Source organism: Anabas testudineus, chromosome 1 (genome assembly GCF_900324465.2).
Source record: "Anabas testudineus chromosome 1, fAnaTes1.2, whole genome shotgun sequence".
Classification (NCBI taxonomy): Eukaryota; Metazoa; Chordata; class Actinopteri; order Anabantiformes; family Anabantidae; genus Anabas; species Anabas testudineus.
The window spans coordinates 19,000,491-19,022,066 of NC_046610.1; the positions used below are offsets into that span (position 1 = coordinate 19,000,491).

Here is a 21,576-nt window from a genome sequence, read left to right on the forward strand (position 1 = left end):
ACCTGCGTGTTTTGTTTGTGTATTTAGTTTTTAATGTTTTAAAATAAAGGAAAGCCGGAAGTTGTTCCCAGCTGTTGAGGCGTCCACGGTTGCCGTGGTGACCGTTGGAGCAAACACTCCTGAAGCGCTAGCTTGTGCAGAACTGCTAACTTAGCTGGGTTAAACATTTGAGTTGACTACTGCTTTAACGGCACCTAAGTCACATGCGCCGAAGAATCAAATAATCAAAGAACTGAGTGAACCCACTGAATATTTCAGGTCAGCTACAATGTGTTTTGTTTCCTTGTCTCCTGTCTAACTGTCGGCTAACGCTAAACGTTTGTGGTTAGGTAGCTGCACACCCACAGGCCTCAGAGCGAGGTCCCAGAAACCTACAGACTCTGTAGCACAGTAAGTGTGAACTTTCCTTCCTTCTTGTAGCCTTTAAACTTTACACTTACTGTGCTCTGAGATATAATTAGAGACTACGTCATGGAAAACCCGGAAAAGTCATGGAAATGCATTGATAAAAATGTGCATGAACCCTGCAAGTACTCCCTCTAAGTCTAAATGTAGCTCTAACCAAGTCAAAGTTTATTGCAAGTCCTGCATTCAAACGTTTTACGTTACCTTATTAGCATCAAAATATACTTTAAGTAGCAAAAGTGCAAGTATATATTTGCAGAATAGCCCATGAACTATATTGTAGAAGTATAATGTAGCATAAAATAGAAACGTTCAAGTAAAGTGTAATTATGACAAAAAAAATAAAAAAAGTACCATGGTTGGTCATATGTACTAAGTTGCTGTCCTGTGGTTTAAAATGGAGAGAAATAAAATCTCAGCCAGGAAATAGGTCAGCATCATCAGTTTTTGCTAGATGAATTTGCAAAGACATAAGAGCACTGTTTCAGTTTAGTTCCTCAAGGGCATCTTTTGCCTCCAGAAAAGCAAAACATTTTTCTTTCAAACTGCACTGAGTCTGTGAAGGCAAACACGAAGGTATGAAAGCAAAACACTTACAAACGCCAAGGACAGATAATTGTTGTTGTGGCCATGGAAACAATAATCAGGCACAGTTGGATAAAGAGAAATTAGCAGAATTGCATAACCATGTCACTGTTCCAGGACGAGCTTATTGTCTTTGTGAGTACTAATGAAATTTGTGCTCAGTGAAGTAGTACTTATTTTCATGTGTTTAATGTTATCACAGGATTAAAACATGATTCATTACAGTCTGTGTAACTCCACAGGATTATTTACCATTTCTTAGAAAATATTTTTCTTTTGTATAACACATGTCTGTGGCACTATCCCTAGAGTAGTTGTATCAGTAACTGAGTAAGTGACTATAATTACAGCCACACAAAGGCCATCAGAAACCAGTAGTCATGGCCTCTGTGGGAAAGACACAACCAGCTGATGAAGCTGGAAATGCTGTGCAAGGGATTGTGGCTCAACCAGCGAATCTAGACTCTGCCTTTCCACATTTGGACTACACTGGTTTGTTATGTTGCTTTAGCTGGAAATGACATTCAGTAGCCTGCTGAACAGATTCCTGTTATTAAAAGGTGATACCCTCCTAGCATCGATGTGTATAAGTGAAGCAGAAATTATTTATTTTCTGTCCCCTTCAGGAATGGAAGGGATTCGTTTTGATGACCAAGGGATGGTTTTACCACACAGCATCCTGGGTAGTTTAGAGGAATTCAGGAATTATCTGGAGGCCAAAGGGGAGACAGAGGTGAATTCAGAACAAATTAAATTTGGATATATTCTGAAAACTAACACATGCAATAGAAACTCTTAGACTTTGCTGCATTAGTCCTTATACCTCTCTGCCCAGTTGTTGAAACGAATACCAAAGACCAGGAGAACTCCTGCATCTGAAGCCCCAAGGGGGCATCACTCTAAGGCTGTGGAGAGACAGATTCCCTCTGGCCACAGCAACATCCAGAGCAATTCTCTACAGCACTGGCATGAACATATGAAACGGCGCAGACAGCAGCAGGACTTCTTATCTGGTAATTATATTTACAGAGTAGAGCCTTAACCTGTTATTTGTGGCAAATAAAACATGTCTGCATTTATATATTACATCCGTCTGTCTCTGTTTATCTTCTGTTCTTTACACCTCTATCAAGACCTACTCAACAGGCCAGTGGAAAACTTACTGATGAACCAAGCTAACCAATTTAGAGAAATTCAGGAGCAGAGGGAAATTCTAAGCCAAGTCATGCCGCTCATCCACTCTGGATATGTATGACATACATCTGTTTTCTCTGGTTTACTGTTACTTTAGTGAACTGTCAGAGGAGCTCACATGTCTCCAGTACCTATAATTTCTAACCACTTTCTTGTGTCCCTTCACTCATGTGTTGTTACTTGTGTGTCTTAGGGTTACCGTGTGGGCAGTGAGTTTTGGAGTCTCCCCCAGCATTATGGAGATGAAATGAGTGGTATCACAGCCACTCTGACTCAGACAGAGCAGGGTAGGCGTGAGCCTATCACACATGTGGGACAACCTAGCAGCATATGCCAGGAATCAGGTACACACAACACCTACTCTTTATTTCTTTTCACTTATGACTTCTTAATCCTGTTCTTTCTGCTTGTGCATGAAACATTTCAAACCTTCGTTAAAAATCCAAACACACGAGCAAAAAAAAATAAAAAATCAAGAGCAAGCTCAAAACATGAAGTAAGAAAAAGAACGAAGAGGAATCGTAAAATAGAGTAGTGCAACGTAGGATGTTGACATAGTGATGCTCTTTTTGGCGGTCTTCTCTAAATAGAAATTGACTGTGTTACAAGTGGACACAAGACAACTACAGGCAACTGTCTCTCTTTATATTCTATCTGTGCAAAATGTTTTATCCTCTAGGAATCTTTTGTCCTGAACATCTGCGTCCAGCCTCTCGGACTTGGAACCGGAGCTCATACTTGCAGCAGCAGAGAGAAGAGCTTAGGGAGGTTCTAAAAGACATGGACACGAAAAAGCCGGTAAAAATAACTGTCTGATTCTTCAGTTTTGAAATATCAATCTAATGATTGCAAAAATGCCATATCTTTGCCTATGTGTGTATGTGGCCTTTGTTTATTACCTGGGATGTATTTTAAAATATAAAACAGTTATTTATGACTAATCATTCTGAAAGGAAGCAAATCATAAGTGGACCGTAATCAGGCAAATTTTCTCATATATAGATTTTTATGCCTCCCAGTTATTATGAACACAATATCTAAGGAACGCTCGGAGGGAAATCTTTCAAAATTGGATCAACTGTAAGTTTGGACTCAGTGATCGCTGATTACATTTTGGTGGTTAAAGGTGAAAGGTCAAGGTCACACTGACTTTGCGTTTACCCAGTTCTTGCACCACATTCTTGGTAACATGAACTGTGAAAACACTTGAAGGAATTTTACCAAATTGTCACTTGGTATCAAGTGTGAACAGATTGAGATTTTAGTGGTCATGGGTCAATGCTTTTGTTCATGATGGGCAAAAAGTGTTTGAGAAGTCAGTGGTTCAAAATACAATAACTACAGTAACTTCACATAGTTTTCATAAAAGCAACATCCTCTTTCTCTTTCTCCTTATGCAGTATCTTTACCTCACACCTCCACCACAGTTGTTCAGTTTCATCTCTTTTGGTAACTGTGTGGGTTTGAAAATCTATGGTCTGATATGTTTATTCTCAACATAATTTTTTGTTGTCATTATTACAGTACACAATTTCAACAATTTACCTAATTTCATATGTACAGCAAAGATCCACACTGTGTGCCTCTGTTTCATAACAAACAACATCTTTATTGGACCACTCGCCATCCATCCACACAACCCACTAAAGCTGCTCACACCCTCAGGACACTCTGTCTCTTGTTGCTGGAGCTGCTGGCTCCTCATAATCAGACTGTATCTTCAAATAGCCAGTGATCATCCAGCCTTCGGCACACTGTTCTTGGTTTTCTGTACAAAGAAGCTGAATGCAATACACCGGCAATGTAGACACGCACACATAAAAACGCATATGCATTAAAGCACAAAAAACACACATATGCTTACAGGCATACACAAAAATTATATATATAAATATTTGTGATGATATAGTTTATTGACTGTAAAATGCACACACGGTACAGACGTTCATGATAAAATTAATGAAGCTCTGCATCGCTTCCATAAACTCTCATATGTGCTCAAGACAAGACAAGGTACAGTTATGAAATCTGGAGAATGTCCAATAATAGAGTAGCACTGTTAGATCTGTGGGGTAACAGATCCAACAAAGGGGACCAAATGTGGCCTGCCACCTCGTCTGCATTACAATGACTCTATCAGGAGAGAAAAGGTTCTGGTGTAAACACAAATGTGCACTGCCAGTTCTCATTTAATCCTATTAACACCTAATAACATGTACTGATTAAGCAAAGGTTTATTCAAATTACCTCTTTCTTTCTCATCTCACTTTTCATCCTCCCCCTCGTCTTCCCTCTCATCCACACATCTGTACCACATGTCAGACAACAGTGGCAGTGTGCTCTGTAGTGTTGGTGGCTAATGTGATGCTGAGGTGATTTCAGGTCTGAAGTACCTTATGACAAAGACACAGACAGAGACAGATCGTCCTGTCAGCAGTTGACTAGCCCATGGCTTTGTGACATAAGTGCAGATGACTGGGACAGTGAGGGGTTGTTAAGAGAGAAATTAGGACATAGGAAGGCAAGTAGAAAGGTAGAAAAGAAAGAAAGTCATGGAAAAATCACGATCACAAATGTCAAACAACATTCGGTTGTAGAAAAAGTAACTTGATTCCGTGTATAGAGTGTGTGTTTTTAAATGTCTTTTCAATGTGATGTGATCTGTTTGTTATGCATGTTTTAACATTTATTTTAAAAGGTGCTATATAACTCTTTACATTCATATTTGCTCACTTTGTGATAAGCTGATAGTGTTGTGTCCTAATTGAGAAATTTCAGTTAGTGGTGTAAAATTCTCACTATTAGCTCTCACTCAAATGGTTGAATCGACGGAGGATAAAAAACAGTGTATACTTTGATAAGCTTTAAACTGACATTGACAACTACACACAACATGTGTATAGTCTTACTGAAAGTTTAATTGGAAACCTAATTATTTTCATTCTGGCTGTACTTTTTGGATGCAGCTGGACAGAACATGTAATTCTTTTCAATAGCAGGATCCTGAGTGTAGAATGGACACCAAAACCTTCCTTTAAAACTACCACTCTGTGTCACTTGGATTACAGGACATCAGTGGACTGGAGGTGATTGGCTATGGCAAACCATTTTCTTTTGTCACAGTGTGCTGCAGCCCCTTACTGGAGAAAGAAGAAGATGAGCACAAGATGAAAAAGGAGAAGTAAGAAATAACTACCTTATCTGCCTTCTGATTCATTAGATATTTCCCAGTCAGAGTGAATAGTCTACGTTTTAAGAGAATGAATATGTCAAACCTGGTTAATATTGTTGTCCTACTCCAGGCATATTAAGCAACACAGTAGGTGTACATTCAAATTTTAAACTAAGTTAAGAAATTACCACATGGTTTAGATGGTCTTCAGTTGTTGTTCAACATGTTATTCAAGCTGTACTGTTAATAATGGAAGCATAAACTCGTCAGCTGTACTATAGTTTATGCTGTAGTATACCAGACTAGCAAATCCTAGGACAAGAGTAGTCAGTCCTTAGTTCCAGAGCTGAGGAGCTAGTACACCAAAGACTTGATGTCGCTTTGATTTTTTACTTTTTAACTACTGGGGGGCCTGTTTGAAAGCAGCATTAAGTCTAATATGTCATTAGTTCTACTAATGCCACTGACAACAAGACATTGCAATAATAAAGCTAAAGGAGGATGTAAAAGTGCATTAAATCTTTTGGTGCTGCACAGGCTCTCATTATATGTTGCTACAGTGTTTGGCCACAGCCACAGACTATAAAATTGTGATGCCATAAAACCTGACCTTGTTTACCACTGTTTTTTAAACTTCCGTCCATCTGTTTGTAGGCAGTGCGAAGCTGGAAAATTTAAGGTTGCACAAGAAGCTTTTGAATACAGCATCTGACGGTGAAACCATCTCATTTAGGACAGTGTAGAAGTCTCAGTCTGATCAAACCCCACAGCTGAGATGCAAACCTATGACTAACTGACTCTTACAATGATTGACTCACTTATTGATGGAATGATATGCCATCTCATTGTCTTCCACAGTGATCCCTTAGCACAGTATGAAGATGTTGTGTCAGATGCTCTGCACATTCCTGCGTTGAGGTTCTGTGGTCAGCTTGCTAGCTGGACTGGAAACTCTACCTCTAACAAGGTACAGTAGGTTACACAGTAGGTTGATCAACAATGTTGAATTTCAAACTTTAATAGTATCTGGCACCTTTATTATGACTTGCTTCTTTTTCCTCACCTAATGCAAACTCAACACTTACTAACATCAGGCATTTTACTTCCTGTTTTCCCATATGCTGTTAAGATGCCATCTATAAATCTAAAGACTAAATCCATGCAGCTATTTATTTATACATTTAATTTGAAAAACACTCATTAATATATGATTCAGCAAATGAGAAACAAGTGCAAGTGATTATAAGCATAAAAACTCAGAGCAGCAGTATGGTGTTATTTTTCTCACCCTCTCGTTTTCCAACTCTCACTAATTAGGCCGAGGTGGGAATCAGGGCCACGATAATCTTTGAGGCTCCAACTGGAGAACGAGCCTCATCCCACCTGGAGCTGCACAATGAGGGCAGCACAGCCATCTTCTACAGCTGGCAGCAACTTCCCATCAAATGCAGCTTCGCCAATCTGCAATCACAACCAAAGAGTCCACATTTCTATTTCAACTCCTCCTCTGGTACACACAAATATAATCAGACACACGTGCTGCTACCATTCTTATGTCACACACACTTTGTTCCTGTATCTTATTCTGTCTTTCAACCACTACTTAACCCACCTTTTTGCTTTTCTTCACACCCAGGTGTGATGCTTCCAGGTGATACCCAAAATGTGGAGTTCATATTTAAGTCAGACAAGGCAGGCATCAGATCTGAAACATGGCAGCTCAATACCCACCCTGTGCTGCTGCAAGGAGCCTCCATGCAGGTCACTTTGAAAGGAGTGGCTCTATACCAGGACAAAACTGCAGACCAGAGGCTTTTTATAGAGGTTGTGTCCAACTAAACCATGTGTCTGAAAGTGAGACACAAACCCATGGGCAAATGGCATGAAGGCTTTCATTAACAGAAATCTAAATGTTTTTTGTTTTTTTTTGTTGGTGTGTCTCGAGCAGACAAAGCTAGAAAAGATAGTGACCGAAAAAATGTGTCGGTCGGTTGTGTACGAGGTGCTGCGGGGGGTCCAAACCCCAGAGAGGCCCGGCTCTCCTGCAGAGCTCTACTTAACTGAGGAGGAAAAGTTTGGAAGAAAAAATCCCAAGGTAAATCCTACACCTAATCCTACAGCAGTTTGACACAGTGTTTACCATACATTAGGGTGGCATGTTTTAATCTTCCACTAATGTTAAACAACTTTAAACTGACAAAAGTAATAATAAATAAAAATTTACTAAAAATTAAGTCTCTAAATCTGACATTGCTTTTATGCTGTTGCTCACAGAATAATTATAAAAAAAAAACAAACTAGAGAAACTGGCCTGGACAAAAATGATGCTATCCTTAACTTAATATTTTGTTGCACAGCCTTTTGAAGCAATCACTGAAATCAAACAATTTCTGTAACTGTCAGTGAGACTTCTGCACCTGTCAACAGGTATTTTGGCCCACTGCTCACAAGCAAACTGCTCCAGTTGTCTCAGGTTTGAAGGGTGCCTTCTCCAGATGGCATGTTACAGCTCTTCCCACAGATGTTCAGTGTGACTTAGATCGCACTCATAGAATGTGTTTTCTTTTTTTTTTATTATTTGCTGTCACCAGTGGAGTCCTCCTCTGTCGTGTTCTATTAAATCTACTTTAACGGTGACTGATGGTATGATCTTACTCCAATGTACCTTGACCTTGGATTTCACCTCTAATTTCTATGGAAGTTGTTCCGGGTTCTTTAGTTACCATTTGTATTTTCTGTCTCTTCAATTTGTCATCAATATTCCTCTTATGGTCACGTCCTGGGAGGTTGGCTACAGTCCCATGGATCCAAAATTCTGAGTAATATGCGCAACTGTAGTCACAGGAACATCAAGCTGCTTGGAGATGGTCTTACAGCCTTTGCATTTAACATGTTTTTGTTTTTATTCTAATCTCCTCAGACAACTCTAACTTTAGCTTTCTGTGGTTCATGTTAAGTGTGGTACACACCATGAACAGCACAGTGACCACTTTTCACCCTTTAAATAGTCAGACTAACTGATTACAGTACTGCTGTGATGTGGTTAAATTATTTTACATCTTTTCTAGGGGTACCATCATTTTTGTCCAGTTCTGTTTCATTAGTTTGTTTTTTAAAAAACTTCTGTTGAGCCACAACTCAAAGCAATGCCGGATTTTTATAAGTTAATTTTTGGTAAATTTTTATTTCTTATTACTTTTGTCAGTTTCAAGTTATTTCAGTGACCTTTGTGGGTTTTTCTTTCTTTAACGGAAGGGTACCAACGTTTGGTGTGTCACACCCGACCCAACCCAACTTAACTTTGTGTTATTTGGCACTCCATAATTATGTTATTGCCATCATAATATGTTGTAGTTCATTAGCTATATAGATCATAACTGCTGTTATCCTAAACCATTCACTGCTACCTCTGCACTGTACAAAAGAGCTTATGTTGCCATGGCAGTGCAATAGGAACATTATGCGTTCATTTCAGAGGCTCATTACATCGCTCTCCAGTGAATATAGAGCAAGACTGTCTTAAGAGTCTCCTGAACTAAGTCCCAATGGACAATGCAAGAAACATTTAAAATTAAGCAACATTAACATTAAGTGTGAAATAGTTTCTCTTAATGTGAGTAATTCAGCCTGTAATTGTGATAAATGAAGCACATTTCCTCATAAAGTAACACCTGTCATTATTAGTGTCATTACAGCTCTATTAGCCTTACCTTACATGGGCACACGCTTATCACAGCAAAGGTGGCACACACATATCTTGTCTTCCCTTGAGGTGTGAATAAAAATAATGGCATACAGTACATCAGAGGTATTAGAGGAGGTGATTCTCATCCCATAGCACACAATAATTTCTCTTTATGGAGTTTTGCTGTCACATGTTCACAGTCACATATATCAATGCTCCATAAACTGTTTCAGTTGCAGTACTTTGATCAGCCAGTGGAAGAGCTAAAGAGACTGTGGCAAGAAGGAACCCTGGACACACTGGGATCTGTCTGTTGAAACATTACGACAGGTAAAGACATTAGTCCATTGATTTAATAACATTTGATCAAATGCAGAGTGATTGTAGGTCAGGCTCTGAGTGGCCCTCTCTAAATGCAGATTACACTTTTCTGTACAATTTCATACCTTGATGATACATGAAATACTTTGCCTGCTCTTTTGTCCTATACTTCAGGTTGTGCTGTCTCTGCCCAGGCAAACTCAGAACACCATCACCAGAGAAAGAGACTGAGCCAGCTTAAACTCCCTGCTTCTACAGCTTTCTGACCCGTCTGACGAGAGACACTACCATCTAACAGCAGCAACTATAGGTGAGGCATGAACACCACAATTCATGTAACATCTTGCCCTTATAACACCTGTACCTCAGTGTAATGAGCCTGATGGTTATTATGGTGTGTGGCGCCCCTGCAGGCAACAGCTGTGGAAGAAACTGCTGGACACAATGGCTACTGAGGCCGTGTGGCTACGACACCTGCTGGGCCTCCCAGTGAGAGAAACATGGGTTGATAAAAAGGATGAGTCCCTCATATCTAATGCTGGTGAGACTCACACACTTTGAGGCAGACACAGTAGACTGGTGAGCTGTTGATGCTGCTCACGGCCTTGTTATTTTGTCACAGATTTGGCTGATAACATAAACAAAGATGAGAAGAGTGAGAAAAAGGGAGGATCAGCTGTTAAGGAGGGAGGAGTGGGGCAAAATCCAGATTAAAGGATGACAAGGACAAAGGAGAACCCAAGTTGGCAGCTACTGAAAAATCAGTAGAGGTGAGAAGAAGAATTTGAGGGAAAGTGAGCAAATAAAAAATGGAGCATTAACAGAATTTGAAGATGATTTGCCACAGGATGGCAGCAGATTCAAGAGTTTTATAACAATGAGCATGAATGAAACATCTTTTTTTCAAAATACATGACACATCACTCCAGTCATGAGTCACCTTCACTTCAAACAAGCTGTCAGTTCATCATTCATTTATCTGCCATTGAAAAGGCTCCTGTTGTCTTGTTACTACTGACAGGCTCCAAACAACTCGCCCACTTGTTCTCAGTAATATACTGCATATGCAGTATCATGTTCATTATTATCACCTAAAGGCTAGTTTTTGTAAATTATGATTTACATTTATGGTTAGTCTTCCCACTAAATAAGAGAAACTAAACAGAGAGGCCATCATAGCAGCTGGTGAACACGACTGCCTCACTGAGATAACAAGGAAACTCAGTCCCTATTTATTTAATGGAGGTGTTTTCCTGCATCCATTCTCATTATACTCAGCCACTTTGCATCATCCTATTCACAAATCTAACTTTTGGAAACTTTTTGTCGTCAGCACACAGACTGAGAACCTCGATGAAGATGCAGGCTGGGTTCATATATAGATATGTTGTTTTCCATCAGGCCCATGATCAGTTAAATCTCTGGTAATGTCAAAAAGAATCCCTGATGTTTTTTGAATTTAGAAATAGACAAGAGAGTCAGTGTTGCCAGTATGACTGTACATTTTACTGGGTGATTTTCTCCTCTTTGTGATGGTTTAGTCATAGGTAAGGTACGGGCTATTACTCACGGGTACCATGGTAACAGAACACAGTGTGAATACGTGCACCTGCTCTCCAACTGGGCGCCCCGGGTGTAAATTAATAGCACTCGGACTGCTCCAATGCATCTGTGCTATGCATTTACTCATTATGGGACAGGACTTTCAATATATTACACACCTTTGGAATAGGTGGGACAAAGTTTTTCATGACATAAGATGCACGCAACCACTTTCCAACCTGCCCACTGTGGGAATTTGACCAAAACACCACATCAGTAAATAATAGTTGTCTCTTGTTTGCTCCATCTAACACTGTCTGACATCTCTCTGTCCACCTTGTGTACAAAGGAGAGCAAAAAGAAGGGGAAAAAAAAGGATGAGTGGGCAAAGGAAAGGCAAAGGAAAAGCAAGGGAAGGAGTCTGTCTCGCTGACTGATACCCCTCCAGAACGCATCAATCAACAGCCTCCTGAGGACCAAGTGTAGAGCCAGCGGTGATGAACATTTACACAAAGCTGCTACACAAAAAGGCAAATCACTCAATGGTCTTTGCACACAGCTTTTATTTTAAAAAGGACATGATTACAAACAGGACATGACCAAGTCCTTTTGTTTATACATCCTTCATGTATGTATAAATGTATTGCTCTATGTATACATTTTCATTACTGGAATAAATCTTCATCTATATATGGCAGGTTTACACCCTGATGGAAGACCTGGTGGACACTCTGTGTGATCTGATGGATGAGGGATGTGAACAGGACACACTAATAAAACAAGAGCAGTACAGGAGTTCCACTGAGTACAATCCACTACATCTAACAACACTTGTCACATAGGAGTTCTGCAATTCTGTTGTTAAACTCATTCTGTTGTTAAATCTTGGCATAAAAAAATGTTTTTTATTGTAATATGTGAAATGAAAGCCAGAACACATGTCTGATTATTCTGAAATAAAATGTTTGTTCTCTGGTTCCACTGAATTTGGAGTAATATATATTCTGTCTCCTTCACTCTCTCACGCTCCCGTCTGTCCCCGCCTTCTTCCAACGCTGCGCGCTGTGGTCGCTGTGCGTGCCTGGTCTGCCGGTGCCGTATGCGTGAGAGAGGGAGCGAGCGAAGCGTGTGCTTCATCCTCGTCCTATGCGGATTTCACCACTCACTGCTTGGCTCACAGCATCCAGGGTAGGCCGGGATTTAGGTGCTGACATTCCCATTAAAGGGTTCCTTAAAACGCTCCCTCTCCAGCTCCTCTCTCGCGTTTGTCAGATTTATGTGAGGGGCGGATAATTGTGGCTGCCCTGCTTAGCTGATCCCAGCGGAGGGAAATTATCGACGTAGAGGGGACGGCACAGAGGCGAGGATGCTCGGTGCACCAGGAGAGAGATGAGCAATGGGTGAAGGTAAGTGGCAAACGGTTCAAATCAACAGGATGGAGTTCCTTTGCCTCCCAATTCTCCTGCTAAGTGGAGAAATGTAGCTCCGAGCGACAGCGGAGCATATGGAGATGTGTTGCCAACCTACACACAGCGGACAACTCCAGCAGTAGTTGGCCTACACATGGTGACACGCACAGAGGATCCACCATGAGAGGGGGAGTGTGTGTGTGTGTGTGTGTGTGTGTGAGAGAGAGAGGGAATCTGTGGGGTGCTGTGCTGTGTAAATGCATTATTCAGACTTACCATGGGCGCCCTCCTTCACCTGCCGTCACGACACGCATGCGCACCTAAAAACGTGGACGACGAGCTCACGGAAATTCATGGAACAATTTGACGCATCAGACTGGACCATGGCACTAAAGTTAAATTATTTTAGTCTTAGGTATTCAGTGTAATAACGGTGTAGCATCTGAGTGTTGTGTTGCGGCATTTAAATGATTTGTGTCAGATCATCACCACTTTGTTGATTGCTTCAACAAGTAGTTGGAGTTGGTCCATCTGTATGAACATTTATTACATATCACTGATCAGGTGTAATGTTACACTACTAGTTTACCAAATGTGCACACATCAGTCATTTGAATGTAGAACTTGTAGTAGTCAATCAGAAAATATATACTGGGAGGACTGTTTGTACTTGTTAAAGAGCATGTGTAGGTGTTTCTGGATTCACAGATTGTTCATTGCACAGCATTATTTATATCTGAACCACTCTGAGCCACCATAAAACAATTAAAATATAATTTCGTGGTATTTCTGCAGATGTGTGCAGGTCCAGTAGTGACCTGGGGCCAGCAGCACGTGTTTGTTCCAGGTCCCACAGAAATGCAGAAATAGGGAAATTCCTTGTTAAGGTTGATTTTAGGATTGTATATCTACTCATAAATAGACCTTTAAAACCCTCTTTCTCTGGATTTCTGTCCCTTATTGTGTGACAGGTTTTTCTCTCATTCACACTGAGAGATCATATTACTCACACAGTGTGAATTATCTGTTGTGGCGTGAGGGTCAGATAAAAGCATATGAAGAGCAATAGGCCTGACACATACAATAGGCAGTGCCAGCCTTTAATAACTGTTGTGTGTGTGTGTTTATGTCTATGAAGATGATTGTGCAGAAAGGTGATACAGGTTGAAGTTGCTGAGCTTCCTTTTCTTCCGTATGCCCTTATAGAAGTGTTTCTCTCTCTCTCTCTTGCTCATGCACACTCTTTGAGACTCACCTTTCTCTCTGGGTTTTCTGTCTGTGTCCTCGCTGTGCCTCTCAGGTCCCCTCTGCTTCTGCTGATGTTTGCTTTCCGACAGGAAGGGGCACGCCGTGACTTTGTGTCAGCGTAGCATCCTCTTTGAAGTGTTGTGGAGCAGCAGTGAACTGTCACAATAGAAACTAGAAAACAATGAGCAAAGGTTTTTAAAAATCACTAATTCATGTTGTAAGTTGTGATCTAAATTGTTTCATAATCATGACTGTATGTTGTTGCATTATCATCAAATTGCTTTATGCTACAAATGAGATTAGTTACAGGAATAAACTCACTGAGATTTCTATGCTTTGTCTGTTGTACATAGTTCAATCTAACTAACCCAAAGCTGGATTCTGAAAGGTCAACACTGATGGTTAAGAGTATAAAATATCTTATATTACCACCTGTCTAAAAAAGAAACAGACATTTATGATAAGACACCTGTACGTATGTTTAATAAATTCTGAGCAACATTTGTACTTAAGTGATAACTGACATATGCTATACACGTATACATATGTGATAAAGTAAAATTAGCTTATATATATATTGTAGTTTTAGACAATTTATTGGTGAGCCTCTAAAAATGACATTATTTAGTGTTACACGCACTTTCTGTGTAGTTTCGCATGAAAAAGTCATTTATGACTGTAGCTCAGGAGGTAAAGCAGTCAGTACCCACCTTGAGAAACACAGTGAAGCCCACACCTGTGTGTGCAACTTTGCTTTGGATAAAATAATTTATTTTTCTGAATTTAAAGAAATGCATTAATCATATGATGCATTTTTGCAGAACTCGTTTATTTTCTTTTCCAGTTAGTTAACACAATAGAGTGGTATTCCCTGACATTCGTGCTCTTAGTCTTAAGTAACAATACTGTGCATTTTTTATTACATTCAGCTTGTCCAGAAAATGAACAGAAATCAAAACACACAGTTTACCTTGTCATACAATATTTACCTTAAAAGACAGAAAGAAAAGACATTAAAGAAGATAGCTGCCATTGGTTCCAAGCAACCCCCGACCCTTGAACGGAAAAAGCGATTAGAGAAATGAATAGAGCTTGTAGTTAGAGGTCGACTGATGAAAAGAGGTTAAGTTTAGTAAGTTCACCCCAGTTCAGCTTTCAGTCGATCTGTGTCTGTGACGTTTAAAGTCGCAGGCAGGGCGAGGAGAGAGAAGTAGTAACACAGAAACCTTTAATGATCCATTCCTTGGGTCCTCCCAGAAATATGAATTAGAAGAGAAAAATGGGTTGTGTGTCTGTAGGCACACAGGCAGCTGCGTGTGTGTGTGTGTTGTGTGGTGTGTGTGTGTGTGTGTGTGTGTGTGTGTGTTGGCCTGAATTAAATAAGCTACCAAGAAGCTTCATCAGACATCTGAGCATTTCTGTGACCTACTTCTATCTGATGGGGCACCAATTGGGAGCTACTCATTCAGTCATTGTTTATGTCACCTGGTGTATTCACGTGAATATAAACAAAATAATTAAATGAATTAGATCAGACTTCACCTTGTTCTTTTTAGCCATGCTATCAGAGTGCTTCAGTGGGTGGCACTTGGTTCACCACCTTGACTAAGACTAAACTACCTCAAAAATGATGAAGTAGCATGACATTTTCTGGAGATACTCTTGGTCTCCAGAGGATGAGCCCTTCACATTTTGATAATGCTCTGACCTTTCCTCTAAACCAGCATGTGGTCTACATCTGCAGTTTTGAATTACATGGCTCAGCAGATACCGATTGCATTGTTGTATGAAGGTGAAAAACTTTACTGCGTTACTTAGATTTAGACTTTTGAAGCTCCCGATTCGTTGTTTGTTTACAGCTCATCAGATCAACCTCATTTATAACAGTATATTTTATCTTATCTCTTTCATACAGGGGTGTCCTATAACTCCTGACAGAGAAGAGGAGCCCTCATTGCCATAACTACCTCCCCCCTCTCCTCCTTCACTCTCCATTCACCTCCTTTCTTCACCTGTTGAGTGTTTGTTTTCTACTTTCTATCTTCCATCATCTGTCACCATGACAACCTCAGCCCTGCGCCGGCAGGTGAAGAATATTGTGCACAACTATTCAGAAGCAGAGATCAAGGTAGTGATTGTGATTGAATTGTATTTTCTTCAAGTGTCACTGACGTACAGTAACTTTTCTACTAAAGCCTGTGGATGTGTAAACAGAATTGGAAGTCATAGCAGATCAATACCTGTCAGAGCAAAACTTTATTGACTTGGAATTCTTTTGTATAGATAAATGTGTTTGACACTTGTAACAGTCTTTTTTTATATCATGCTCTATGTCAGTGAACATGATGTGCATGAAATGTAAAATGAAAAGAGCCTAACTCTTCCTCTGCTGGTGTTATGTAGGTTCGCGAGGCTACCTCGAACGATCCGTGGGGCCCGTCCTCGTCTCTCATGTCGGAGATCGCCGATTTGACTTTCAATGTGGTGGCGTTTGCTGAGGTCATGGGTATGGTGTGGAAGCGCCTCAATGACAGTGGCAAGAACTGGAGACATGTCTACAAGGTGACCTCATGAACGACAAGTGTGAGATTTCATAGCGTTAACTTCAGCTCCCCTGTGACTGCTGCCACATTTGCCTCAGTAATTCCTTTTCAACTGTATTTTTCCTGTTGCTCAAACTCAAAATAAACACATCAGTTACATTATGTAGAGCGTGTGAAGTTGAGCTGTAACAACACTGTGCAGTATGAGTATATTAACAAACATTTACCCCCAGGCTCTGACTCTGCTGGATTATCTGCTGAAGACAGGATCAGAGAGAGTCGCCCAACAGTGTCGTGAGAACGCTTTCACCATTCAGGTACTGCGCTGTAAAAACCAGAACCTACTAGACGAGAACCTCAGCAATTCATACACCTCAGGAACAAATATGGTTGATTCTTTATTGCCTATTTGAATCACCATTTGTCGTTACCTTGGCAACTACTATTCTTCCTCTGGGTCCAGTGAATTCACTGAATGTTACACTACAGTTAAAAAAATCACCAGTGCAACAATCAAATAGTAAAAATGTGGATGTGTTGTACCTGTTTTGTTTAGTGAGGTTAACATTGCATAGTCAAATCAAATGATAATAACACTAATATATATTGATCTGACCACGACACTGTCGTTTGTCTATGTGTGATTCAGACACTGCGTGACTTCCAGTATATAGACCGTGACGGCAGAGACCAAGGGGCCAACGTGAGAGAAAAAGCTCGCCAGTTGGTGTGTCTCCTCCGGGACGAGGAGCGACTGCGCCAGGAGAGGAGTCAAGCCCTGAAGACCAAGGAGCGAATGGCTGGGGGAGGCAGCGGCGGGGGTGGGGTGTATATGGAGGTATACCCCCATCCTACCACCCAGGCAGGCGAACAAGTCAGCCCAGCATGGCTGTGCTGTACGGGGAGGAGTTCAGCCGCTCCAGAGGCTCTCCGTGCTCCTTTAACTGTGAGTGTTGTGGGTTTTTAAAGTCTGAACTCATCTGGAGCAGCTTCTTTAACACACTTTCAACTTAAGAGCCCATTTATGTGGCCAATTTGTGACTAAAAGGATAAAGAGGTAAAAATCCGCTCTTGTTTTCCAACCTATTGCCACATTCCTAATGAGATGCTTTTTGTGCTGTGGCCCAGCACTTCGGACAATCCACAAGACACATTATCAATACTGCAGCAGAGGCCTGACAATATTTAAATCAGCCACAGACCTGTGGTCCACAACAATCTGCCAGCTTGTCCTCACACACTCTTTATTCCTCCCTTCCTAAAACTCCCTCACTGTCCCTCCGCAGCCTCGTCCTCGTCTCCTCGCGCCACCTCCGACCTAGAGCAGGCTCGACCTCAGACCAGTGGCGAGGAGGAGCTGCAGCTCCAGCTGGCCTTAGCGATGAGCAGAGAGGAGAGTCAGAAGGTAAAACAACACACATATCATGGTAATGTGTCTCCACCATCCCCTCCCCTCCCTACATCACACGCACTTCTCTGTAATCGAGCCACACATGTCTCGTTGTCTGTTGATGATTCCAGTGATGGAGATTTTGTTGAAAACATTCTGAACGTTTGCCACATTCATCCAGCTAGTCTTTCCTTCCTCTGTTACCATAGTGATGGATGAAGACACAACTACAGATTGCTTTAAGGCTTAGTCAAAAGGAGCATGAGCAGGTATACACACTGAAAGACACTCTCCAACTCTTTATCATCATCTCTTAACGACGTAGCTGTGTGTGTTTTGTGTATTTGACCCCTGGCTCTAAAGAAAATGCTTCACTGAGAAAAACTAAACACTTTCTTTCAAACCCTTTTTTCTTCTGACTCTGTTCTTCTTTCCAGGACCTCCATTTTTCCACTTTGACTTAACAGACCACTAATATTCATGTCTCTCTTTTCTCACATTTAAATTTCCGCTCAGGGTATTTGAACATTTTCTCTGCTCTCTCTCTCGCTCTGTTGTGCTTTGCTGCAAACCAACCTCGGCTCTTTGACAACAAATATTTTAACAGCATAAAAAAAAAAAAGCTAACAGTGCTGCCTTCGTTTTACTGGAGTAAGCCAAACGTTGGTTCTCTAGTGCTGTGCGTGTGTGTGTGTGTGTGTGTGTGTGTGTGTGTGTGTGTGATGATGTCACTGTGCCGCCCCTGCAGGAGCAGTGCTGTCACCAAGGAGACGAGTCTCTGTTACAGAAGGCCCTGGATGAGAGCCGGAGAGAGAGCCAGTCAGGGACACGAGAGGTGAGTTTTAAAATGTGTGTTTGTGTGTAGTGTACTGCATGTGTGGGGTGCATGCTTGGTACGCCAGTGTGTATTTCTACTAAGAGGTGGGCGGGTGTATTTGTAGGTGGTCGTTGGCAGGCGTTTAGAGAATGAAGTGGAGTTTTTAAGGCATAGACTATAGGACGGGAGGAAACAAGGCAAAAAGACATAGATCAGCACAATGAGGAGAAAGAGTTACCTGCTGAATAAGAATGACTTTGTCTTGTCTAACCTTGAGCTCAGCATGGCATTTACCTGAATGTAGACTCCTTATCTTGTAACACACCCGCTGCCGTATTCATTGACTTGTTAACAAGCTGATCAGAGTCACCAGCTGTCTTTTATGTACAACCCCCTACTGGTCAGATTACATCCGTATCCTTCCTTATCACTTCAGATAATAACCACAAACAGTGAAACAGAGCTCCTAAATGATTCTCTGACTGACTGTAGGACTGGACATATTTACAAAAATGACATCTCAGATATTAAATTAATACACTGGGTTTAGTAAGAATAAATAAAATAAGATCCATTTCAGACATGTTTTCATACAGATACCATCTTCAGAGGGTTGAGAGAGATACTGCATAAAACTGAGCAGTTTGTCAAGTTGCTGCTGTTTCAAATGGTTTCGGTTATATTAGCTCATAGTTCTCTACATTACATCTGCACAAATTTGGATGCCAGAGTGCTGTTACACAGATCCCATATGGTGCAGGGCTATTTTAGTTTGAACAATAAATGCAATTTTCCTAACAGGCTGCAGTTCTGTCTGCTCTGCTGTGAGTTGGTGCTCTGCAGGGAAATCTAAACAGTGGGATGCGGATGCAGCCTGACAAATTTATGAAGCTATGAGACTGTTTCTGAAATACTGCAGGAACTTTTCATTGCATTTTTCACGGCATTATGTAATATTATCACTGACAGACTACAATAGACACAGTATAACACCAGTGAAGACCAGTGAATTTTTATAACTCAGTAGGAAACTTTAAAATGCCCCTGTTGTTGTAAAAGTAGAGTTTTGTAAATAGAGAGGGGATAAAAAATAGTTAAAATAAAAGTGTACAGGTATATCCATCACATTTCAGCTTTGACAGTGACGAGGACCTTTTATTTTCAGGAAACCAATAAGATATTTACTGTAATGAGCCGTAAGTTTAAGAAGAAGCATGTGGTGGCTGTGGTACAGTGGTAGACTGTTTGTCCATCGATTCTAGGGTTGGCGGTCTGTGACCCAGCTCGTTCTTGTGTGTCCCTGAAACCCAGCGCAATGTCCACAAAACTTGCAGCCACTAAAGTTGCTGAAGCCAGTGCACACTCTGTGCCAGTCCCGGGTAGGTCATTTGGCAGAAAACCTGTGACAAACATATGTGTAGACTCTGCTCTGGTGTCCTGACCACTGCATAAAACAAAACCAAAAAAGACTGCAATTATATTTTAGATAATTCTAATGAAAGATCTGTAGTGACATTGTGTACAAGCGTTTTTCATTGACTTGAACGGGCAAAGTAATTCAACATATTCAATTCAGGTTTTCCTTTTTGAAATAAATGTACATTTCAGGTAGGCAAAGTTAAATTGTGGATATCTTAAAATTAGTTTTCCCATCATATCTGCTATGTTATGACATCACTGTGCTAAAATAGCACAGTGATGTCATTTATGTGTCGTTTTCACATGCGTCAGCTGTGTCTCATGTTACAGTCACACAGAGCTGGAACATTTGATTACATGTCATTTTGCTCCCTCTCTAGTCGGCCATGTTAGACCTAGTAGACATATTTGGCCCATCACCTGAGCCCCCGCCTGCCCCTGCTGACCCCTGGAAGTCTGCTCAGCCTGCCTGTGACATCACCTCTGACCCCTGGGACACTGTAGGTAGGTGTCTAACCATACAAACATCTCCATACTCATATAGGTCATTATAATGTCAGAGCTGCTGCCTTGTCAGATTTGTGGCTGTCATGTTTTTTGTCTGTGCTACAGCAGTCCACTCCAGCACTCCTGTGATTGGTAGCCCATGGATGGCCTCTCACTCCTCCTCCAACGCATCTAATCCTTGGGCTCCATGTGCAAAGTCACGCACAGATCCCTGGGAAGCAGCACCTGTCTCCTCTAGTCCTGTCAATCACGTGTGGGACAGCCCAACAGACGGAGGTACTGTGTTCGGTGTTTGTCTAAAGATATGTGTGTTGCACCCTGTGATTGTTCTTATCTGTTCTCATTTTCCTTTGCAGGTTGTGATGGGACAGATCCATTCACGGCACAGGACATGGAGAAGTCGAAACAGGAAGTTCCTCAGGTGTCTTCCCCTCAACCTGCCAGTCCCACAGGTAGTGTATTTCTCGTGCTTTGAAAGTGAGGAAATCCACTTCTAGCATCCTGTTGAGAGCAGGAAGGAGACAAGATCACTACATAAACTACAGTCAAGACAGTCTCTTCTTCTTACTCTGCACTCATCAACAGCGTTTTTTTTCTATTTGTTTCTTTCTTTACTTTTGTTCTTTCCTGGTTCAGATGCAGAGCTGTTTGGGGTAACGACAGACTCTGGTCCATTTGCTGGAACAGATTCTAAGGCAGATTTCTACAGGACAGACCCTCAAGTGAAACCCCAGGTAAATGGACGAGAGTCTGCTAGCCCAGAGATGTTTGACCTGTCCCGGCTCGCACCTCCACTCAGCGCCCCACCTACACGTGTATGTCGGACGCCAGAGGCCTTTCTGGGACCTACAGGAGCCTCGCTAGTGAATTTAGACGCTCTGATTCCCCCCAACCCGCCTAGCAAGACACACAATAACCCTTCCTCTCAGGTAAGAAGCTAGTCAGGAGCACAGATGCTGTATTTACTTACTGTGGTGTTTCCCAACCAACTAATGATGATAATGATGTTCTTCCCCTCAGGTTTGAGTGCTCCATCTCCCACCAACCCCTTCCACTGCGACCAGCCTCGTCTGACCCTCAACCAAATGCGACCGTCCTCTACATCCCCGCTTCCCCCCAACATGCTGTCCTACAGCCCGTCCCTGCCTCTCCCACTGCATCACCAGCCACCCACCCTCCCTTCCTCTCTCACACAACCTCCTGCTGGACTCCTAGACCTTCCCTCCAACCTACCACAACCCCTGCTTCCCTTTTGTCCAAGGCCAGCACCCCACACTCAGTCGCAGACACACACACACAGCCACAACCCATTCCTCTGAGACTCATGCATCCTTCAGTC

At 41.6% G+C, this 21,576-nt stretch overlaps 2 protein-coding genes across 2 annotated transcripts; both read left to right on the top strand.

The window, feature by feature from the left end:
- Window positions 1-100: 100 nt before the first annotated feature.
- On the top strand, window positions 101-11,789 carry LOC113161857 (MYCBP-associated protein-like). Its single transcript, XM_026359672.1, is given in 20 exon segments — window positions 101-258; window positions 330-390; window positions 1,341-1,482; window positions 1,617-1,723; window positions 1,826-2,003; window positions 2,124-2,239; window positions 2,378-2,528; window positions 2,864-2,982; window positions 5,253-5,365; window positions 6,215-6,323; window positions 6,674-6,866; window positions 6,993-7,180; window positions 7,305-7,451; window positions 9,275-9,324; window positions 9,326-9,371; window positions 9,537-9,697; window positions 9,776-9,903; window positions 9,985-10,060; window positions 11,386-11,434; window positions 11,603-11,789. Coding segments are annotated over 18 exon segments (2,187 nt in total). The 5' UTR covers window positions 101-258; window positions 330-390; window positions 1,341-1,370; the 3' UTR covers window positions 11,747-11,789.
- Window positions 11,790-15,545: 3,756 nt separating this feature from the next.
- LOC113162142 (epsin-3-like) lies at window positions 15,546-21,566 on the top strand. The gene is given in 12 exon segments (XM_026360165.1): window positions 15,546-15,689; window positions 15,965-16,123; window positions 16,338-16,421; window positions 16,754-16,925; window positions 16,928-17,050; window positions 17,391-17,509; window positions 18,243-18,329; window positions 20,111-20,234; window positions 20,343-20,513; window positions 20,594-20,689; window positions 20,874-21,156; window positions 21,247-21,566. Coding segments are annotated over 12 exon segments (1,797 nt in total). The 5' UTR covers window positions 15,546-15,620; the 3' UTR covers window positions 21,557-21,566.
- Window positions 21,567-21,576: the final 10 nt, after the last annotated feature.